Raw genomic sequence first — 8,189 nt, 5'->3', positions numbered from 1 at the left:
CTTTGGGAAATGCACTTGATAAAACCATCCCTCACACAAACTTTGGTACGGACCACACCAGGCAGTCCGTAGACCTGGTGCATTAGAGACAGGGAAACACTCCTCACAGTGATATTTGTGCACGAAAGGTTCATGGGAGGTGAAATTCCCTCCTGCCTATGCTTCCCCCTTGTGGAAATTAGGGTATGGGAGGAGAGGAAGGTGGGGTAGCGCATGTTGGACTTCACCCCCAGTGTGGCATCAGGGTACCCAGGCGAGAAACTCCTGTCCCCTGCACTCAGAAATATGCCCAGGGTCCAGAGACTGGACAAACCCCAAACAGTCACAAGAGGGTAAATGTCACCTCCTGCGGCGTGCACACAACCACGCACAAACACATGCACATAGACCGATACACACATGAGCTAGTCCAGGATGCGTCCGCAGGGCTCTTGACTAATGAGCGGCATGAATCTTCATGTGGAAGTGGTAATCCTCCTGCTCCGGGAAGTGCTGGCCGCACACCGAGCAAGTGCAGCCCTTCTCCTTGCTGTGCGTGCGCCGCACGTGGCTGTCGTGGGCTGCGTGCGAGGCGAAGGCTTTGCCGCAGTGCTTGCACTTGAAGGGCTTCTCCCCCGAGTGCTGGCGGATGTGAGTGCGCAGGATGCTGGATGCCGTGAATGCCTGAAAGGGCAGGGATCGGAAAGCAGGGAGGAGTTGAAGGTAATCTGTTTTCACATGTGTCATCCCCAGGTTCAGCTAACCCACACCCCATCAGAAACACTGTACTCTGAAAATTAAGTCCTCAAATAGCTCACATCCTCAGATAATTGGAGAAAAAACAAGAACTCCCAGCAACGAGGAACCAGAAGCCAATAGCTATCGCTATACAGATGTAGCTGAGTCCATGGAGTTAGATGAAGCTCAGTGACAGATTTCTGACCAGACACACCAGTAAATATCATCTACACGTCAAAGGATAAGAAGTCAATACTGTCCTAATTAGCTTTGCAGCTCCTTTATGTTTGGGAAACATAATACAGGTTTTCCTTTCAGTTTTCATTTTCAAAGTTAAACCCTTTCATGTTCACATACACTGGCTCGGGATTCAGCTGCCAGAATTCGTCAATGCTGTCCAGCATCCATCTTTTTGGGTTTCATTTTCCCCGCTCCATCATACTCTGCTCTTCCTTCCGTCAGACCTTCCAGCCTGTTTCCCCCCCACACACACACTTGAGTAGCAAAGTTTGCACAGTCACACTCTGTCCCCCTCATAAAGACTCCTCCTCCATTTGGGGAGAAAACCCTCTCACCAAGACTTGAGCAGGAATGTTGCAAAGTTGCCCGTGTTTTCCCCATTTTTTCTTTTCCTAAGAGAGACACTTTCAGGCCCTTCACTATTTGCAGACCACACGAAATAAATCCTCTTTAGTACCGTTATGTTGCTGAACCATCACAAATAAGTTTTCACAGCAGAGAGCAATACATCTCAGATACCTTTTCACTAGGAACCTTAGAGGACAAACAGATCTGAGATTCCTATAGAAAAGTCCCTGGAGGTGTATATCAAGAGGGCCAAAGTATGTTTGAGGGCCAGAATGGTGATCTTGGCCCAACACTTTTCCTTTAATCTCACGATGTCACTGAGATAGTGAGCAAAGGGGCAGGGAAAGCAAAGCTGCCCCAGAGCACGGCCACCGTTAGAGGTAGAAGAGGCAAAGAGGAATCGTGACTGTGTAGGAAGAGCAGGTGAGGGTGCTTTAAAATAGCCCCTAGTTTCCCAGCCACAGAAATGAAGGCTACATCCCAGGATAGCTGCATCCTGCAGCCTGAGGACTAATGGTTTAATCTGATCCAATCTGCAACAGCCCTGCCAGAACTGCTGGGGGCTGGTCAAGGGTCCCACGCGTCCTAGAGATCTGTTCACAGAGCAATCTTCCTGTGATCGGAAGATTAAAGTATGACATTTCATCCTAAATGCTGCCTACAAGTGTTCAGGATGTCTGGGAGAGAAAAAAATGTAATAGCCAAAAGGAGCTTCTTCTAAGGTTCTTTACTACAGGACTCTTCAGCTCTGTGTTAGTCCAGCCAGTCATAAACAAAACTTCTCTCTCTCCAAAATCAGGAGCACCTTAGTACATGCTGATGGTGCTTCTGCATTGCACGGACACTCCATAGCACCTGGAGCCCTACCGATATTCATCCAGCAGCAGCCTATACATCCACCCTCCATCTGCTGGAAAAGCTTGTCACTGCTCTCACAGGGAGAGCTCACCTGAAGCATCCCTGCTGTGAAGGGTACTAACAGCTGAGCACATTTTTGATCAGCGCTGTATGGCTCTCTTCATGTGCTTTTTCAAATGAAACCTCCACGCCCAGTTGCGCATCAACGACCCTGTTACTCCAAGGTAAGCATGCACAAAGTCATATCACGCGGGTTCAGCTTATGGGCCAAATCTGTTCACCGCACTCCAGAAGCAGTGTCAGTAATATCAAAAACTACCTATCTGATGAAAAAGGAGAATATGGGATCTAGCTGCACGCTTTGGATGGTATTTGAAATGCTCTCAAGCTTTCCTTAGACTTTATCCTCGCAGGAGCTCTCTGAGCTGGGATGAAACACAAATTCCGCATCAGATGGAGACCAGACCCTGTTTCTTCAGTCTCAGCCAGCCCTGTCATTTCAACTCACAACTGCGCCCAGAATATATACTCACTTATCTGGTTATCAACTTAAATGGAAGGCATTTTCTTCATGGAAAACAGAAAAGAAACAGAAAAATTGAAAAAAGAAAACAGAGCATGGAAAGAGCCACCGCCCCTCCCCAGGTGCAGTGTGATGCTGAGTGCAGCAGGACAGACGGAGGGACAGGACGGGGCTTTGCCTTACCTTGTTGCAGTAGACACATTTGTAGGGGCGCTCCCCGGAGTGAACCCTCATGTGTTTGTTCAGACTGGAAGACTGAGAAAAGCTTTTCCCACACACTGAGCACTGGAAAAAAAAAAAAGGGGGATAAAGTTAAAAGGAAGCACACAACAGCACAGCTAAAAAGAAAAATTAGGTATGTGGGTGATGTGTGCATGTATTTTCCTGCATATATTTATGTATATATTTATGTATATACATATATTTATCTATGTACATATATTTATGTATATACAAACACAGTAGTGATTTAAGCAGTAACCATTGGAAATACAGTCAGAATTTTAATCTGACTTTAAGAACAGATTTTTTTTAAGAAGGAAAATCATGCAAAATTTCAAAGCTTTTTTTTGTGTGTGGTTAAAATTGTTTCATTAAAAATCATCCTTCAGAACACGAATGGAAAATATTGACTTTCAATAATCAAAATCTGAAAATTTCCATAAAATCATCACTTTTCTTCAAAATGTAAATCAAGATCCAGTTGCCATTTTTAATTTTTGCTCAAAAGAAAAACTTCCTAAAAAAAAATCTTAAGGGGACCTCTTAAAATAATAACCATTTTTCAGAAATGGTGAGTCCATCACAGCACTTAGCCTACAGCTTGGTCTGTCAGAAGTGCCTCTCCTGAGGAGTGAAACAAGCAGCACTTCATCCTCCGACCCCAGGAGCTGCCGCCTTCATGGTGTGGCATGCGCTCTGCGGCCGGCAGCGACAGGACAAAACCCAATTCAGAGGGGGCTGAAGTCACTTGAGACACTTGCAACCGATTCAGTGCAATTTGTAAGAGCCCCAAAATAATTTTCCCCCTACAATAATTCGAAAGAATTTATCTTTCAGAAGTTCAAAATAAACTAAGCTATGACTGATCTTGAAAGGTAATTTTTTTTACTGACACATTTTCCATCTTTGCTTTTTGAGTTGATCTGTTCTCATATAAATGCAATATATTCGGAACAAATTTATCTTCCCACTGTTCTAAAGTATTTCTTTCGTATGCATTCCAAAATAAATGCTCAGGGAAAGGAAAGAAAGAGGGGAAGAATTACATGGTATTTAATACCTCATATTTAATAGAACAATATTTTTCATGTTACTAAATCAATGCGATATTCTGACATTTTAATATTGCCAATTTAGTTATAAAAGCTTTTCCTGAAAAATTCACATTATTGCAGGACAATGTATAAATAGGTATTTGGAGGATTTTCAGGACTGATTTAACTGTGCCATTTCAAGCACTGGAACCTGCCCTTCCCAAGCCTTTAGGAAAAGTCTGATTTTCCACTCCCAGTGCTCCTGGAGAAAAGCGGTGCTGCAGAGAGGTGTTTAGTGGAGACGAGGCAAGTATCTCAGCAAGGATTTGCTTCCAGCAGTTGAAAATCTGCTCCACATTGAATGTAAAACTTTTAACTCCCATTGTGTCCAACAGACACAGATGTCTGTCGGTTCTCAGACTGAAAGGGGGGAGTGAGGGACATGAGACATCATCTCTCCTGATCCTGGACAAGCGGAGCACCTTCAAACACAAGTTAGCCCCACCCTGTGTAAGAAAAGTAGCAAAACCCACATGCAAACATCCCAAAAGCCCAGGAGAAATAGTTTCTTTTCAAACTCTCACTGAGACTGTGGGGTTTATTTTCCCAATATAAATCCATTAAATTTCTTCCACTAAGCTCTGCTGCACAAGACAAACTCTTCCTGTACAGGCAGAGCAGTCCCACCAGAGAACTGCCAGGGAAGTGGAGGAGGGGGAACAACATCAGCATCTTACCTCGCCCAAAAAAGACTCCTGAATTGGTCCCCCCCAGAAGAGCCAGTAACTGCGGAGAGACCCAGGAGCAGGCTCACCTTGTGAGGTCTGTGCTTTTCGTGAACGTGGAGAATATGGATCCTCAGCCTGTCTCTTTTTTCAAAGGATCGGTTACAGAGGTGACAAGGAAATTTGCGGTCCCCCTGGTCCACGCAGCGAGTGTACTTGAGGTGCTTGTCCCGGTAGTACTTGTAGGCAAAAACCTTGCCGCAGCGCTCACACTTAAAGCTCTCCCCGGCTTCTGTACGGCAGAAGGGAAAGTGCCACCTCCCCGTTACACCACAGCAAAAGGGGCTCATTTCAAATCTGCTTCCTTGTCAGAGCTGGTACCCAATTGGGAATTTTAAGTCTCCGGAGGGTAATAATGGTAAATGGATTCTGGCAATATCATTAACAAAATACACGTCGGATCTCTTAAGCGTTCGCACCGCTCCACTTGCCTTTCTAACGGAGAGGAACAAACTAGGGTCCACAGCCTGATAAAATCATTGGTTTTAGCTACTAAATTCAGCAAAGACAGGATTTCATCCCTGTATCTCCATAAGCAGCAAGGGAATATGTGAAAAACCAACGCAGAGTCCCACATAAAAGCGTCTCCCCACATGGAAACATTGCCAGGTATTTCTTACCAATATTGTCGGTAAATTTTACCTCCCATCCCAAAAAGAAAAATAAATGTGCACGTCTTTTCTATCATTTTCAAAACACTGTCGAACAAAAACACGTTTATTTGGTTTTCTTTTGTATTTCAAATTGTTCTTAACCGCTGAATTTAGGAACACAGGAAATTTTTCAAACGTTTACACAACCTTTTCTGCCTTCAGTAAAAGTAACTTTGGCTTAAGCCTTAAAATGAAATGAACAATTTGCCAACTGTCTGAACCAGGCACCTTAAAGACAACAGCTACAGAAATTTCCATGCCAATTTTCCATGCGAATTTGCTTCTCTCCCTTACTGCTGCACCCGGCCGATCCATCCCACACCCGCTCCAGCTTTCCCTGCATTGGCACAAATCTGTTTTCTCCATACATAAGTTTTGCTTCAAAGAACGTCATACTTTCTACACATTATAAGCAGAACTACTCCCGGAGTAAGTGCGTTTGGCATTTCTTCTGCAAGCAGTATCAGCATTATCGGATCTGAACGACTTCAGCCTGCCCCATTTACTGAGAGTGTTCATTGCATGAAAAATGTCATGAAGTCAGGTACGTGCAATCGTAAGATAAAAAAAAAAAGGACCAAAACAGGAATGCCCCCCAAAAGCCGCTCTCCTCCCAGAACAGGACCCCCCCACCTCGAACAACGGCGCTGCGGAGCCGGGGAAGCGCAGCCCAGCACCACCAGATGTTTTACAATCGCCAGATGAACACTTTTAACTCCCCGAGGAAACGCGAACTATGAGCAAGCTGCCGGGGCAGAAAGGGGTGCCTCTTGCTCCGAGCTGGCAGCAGCCCTCGGTGCAATCCCCGGGCTCCCCGGTGCCGAGGGGAAGCTGCTGCTTTGGGGTGCTGGATGGTGCGATGGAAGGGGGGAGGGGGGCGAGGGCCGGCTCCCCGGGAGGGCGGGCACACCCGTGGGACCGGGGCTGCGGGGCCACCGCCACCCCAGCGCATCCCCGCGGTAGGGCCGGTCACGCCGCCACCGGCTCACCGCAGGGACTGGGAAGCGTTCAAAGTAAAATACAGCCGGAAAAAGGCGATGCCCGAGTTCCTTTACCTCCCTTAATGCGAACCTAATCCCGGGCAGACACAGGTCCATGGCAATAAGGGGCAGTGCCCCTCGAGGGGTCGCTGGCAGGCTCACCTTCGGGGTGCTGCGGGGGTCTCTTCCCCTCCGGCATGCCTTTCAGGCTGATGGGGATGCCCAGGAACTGCACGTAGCAATCGCCGTACCACACCAGCAGCTCCTGCTTCGGTAAGATTTCCTTGCAGCTCTCGTAAAAGATTTGCCCCTGGCACTGGATAGCCGTCAAATTCTGCTCCTCGGGGAACCTGGCGCAGTTCACCAGGGACATCCAGTTGCCAGAGGCGCCCTTCCCGTCTATGAAGTGGCTCAGGCGCCCGTATTCAAAGATCTGGAGAGCAGGGAGAACCGGATCAGGTTTGACCGACCCTTCCCGCACACGTCCCGCTCGCACCAATCCCACCACCCACACTGGGCCGAGCCCGTCTTGCAGGCTACGGGAGCGGGGCGGCCGAAATCCTCGCCCCGGCCCCGCTTAGGGGGTGCAGGGGGAGCCCGGCGGCGCCTCCGCTACCTCCCACATCAGCGAGTTGTCGTCGTAAGTCTTGATCTCGCTGGTGTTGACCACTTTGCCTTGGAAAGGGCCGAAGCGGACTCCTTTGGGGATGGGGTCCGTGCAGAAGACTCCGAGCTGAGACACGTCCCCGTACGCCACCCGCAGCACCGAGAGCCCTGCGGGGGACAGGGCGGGCTGAGCGCGGCTCGGCCGCGGCTCGGCGCGGCGGGGGGCGCAGGCAGCGCCGGGCCCCTACCTTCGGGCAGCTGCAGCGAGTCCCTGTCGAGCAGCGGGGCGGAGGAGGAGTCCGCAGCACCTGCAGAAAAGGGACCCCTTCTTCAGCCCGGCGCCGGCCGTGCAGGTGCAGCAGGGCAGAGGGAGCGGTGTCCTGCCGCCCCCGACACCGGCCGCAGCCCGAATTACCCCCCGGCTCTTCCCCGGTGTGGGCTCCTAACGCAAGGAAACCGCGGGGAAGGGAAGCCCGGCGTGCCCCCGGCGATGCCCCGTGAGGTCGGCTGCCGCGGGACCGCCTGCACCCCTTCGTGGGCCGCCCCCAGACCCCACCGCGCACCCGGCCGCAAGGAGCGACCTTCTGCCCGGTGCCCCTCCTGCCGCCGCCGGCAGCCCCGGCGCACACACCGCAGACCCCCTTACCCGGGCTGGCGGGGGGCACCCGGAGCCCCGAGATGGCGTGGAGGCTCCCGGCCAGGTGGCTGCTCCGGAGCGCCCCGTACAGCACCGCGTTGAGCTCCTCCTCGGTGAAGTGGTACCTGTAGCTCTGCCCCGCCGGCCCGCCGGCCCCCGGGCTGCGGGCAGCCCTGCGCTGGGGGCTCGGGTACGGCGGCGGGGGCGAGCCCGGGGCCCCCGCCCCGCGGGACGAGCCCTCCCTGGGGGGGAAGGAGGCCGGCGGCTTGGCGTAGAGAGGCAAGGGGAGGCCGGGGAAGGGCTCGGTGGGCAGGAGGGGCGGCTGGCTCAGGAAAGCGGGGACCCTGCTGAAGCTGAAGGGGGGCAGAGGCGGGGAGGCGGGGACCAGCCCGCCCAGGGATTTCAGGGGCTGGAAGAAGTCGGGGGCCGCCTCGAAGTACTGGGCGGGAGGGAGGAAAGAGGGGTAGTAGGCAGCGAGGCTGGCGGGGCTCATCCCCAGCGCGTCTCCGCCGTCTCCGGGGGCCGACTCGCCGGCCAGGGACAGAGCCATGTCGGGCCGGGCCGAGAAGGGAGGGAGCTGTCGGGA

The 8,189-nt window shown here is 51.3% G+C and overlaps 1 protein-coding gene across 1 annotated transcript; it reads right to left on the bottom strand.

Moving 5' to 3' along the window:
- Positions 1–435: 435 nt before the first annotated feature.
- PRDM14 (PR/SET domain 14) lies at positions 436–8,153 on the bottom strand. Its single transcript, XM_050915698.1, has 8 exons — positions 7,919–8,153; positions 7,598–7,819; positions 7,215–7,274; positions 6,977–7,134; positions 6,523–6,793; positions 4,757–4,959; positions 2,870–2,971; positions 436–663 (listed from the first exon to the last, which is right to left on the bottom strand). Exons 1-8 carry the CDS (start codon positions 8,151–8,153, stop codon positions 436–438), a joined length of 1,479 nt encoding a protein of 492 aa, XP_050771655.1.
- Positions 8,154–8,189: the final 36 nt, after the last annotated feature.

The sequence above is a fragment of the Gymnogyps californianus genome, chromosome 2 (assembly GCF_018139145.2).
Source record: "Gymnogyps californianus isolate 813 chromosome 2, ASM1813914v2, whole genome shotgun sequence".
NCBI classification, from domain to species: Eukaryota; Metazoa; Chordata; class Aves; order Accipitriformes; family Cathartidae; genus Gymnogyps; species Gymnogyps californianus.
Note: the sequence above shows the minus strand (reverse complement) of the source record. Positions and strands in the feature narration are given on the sequence as shown.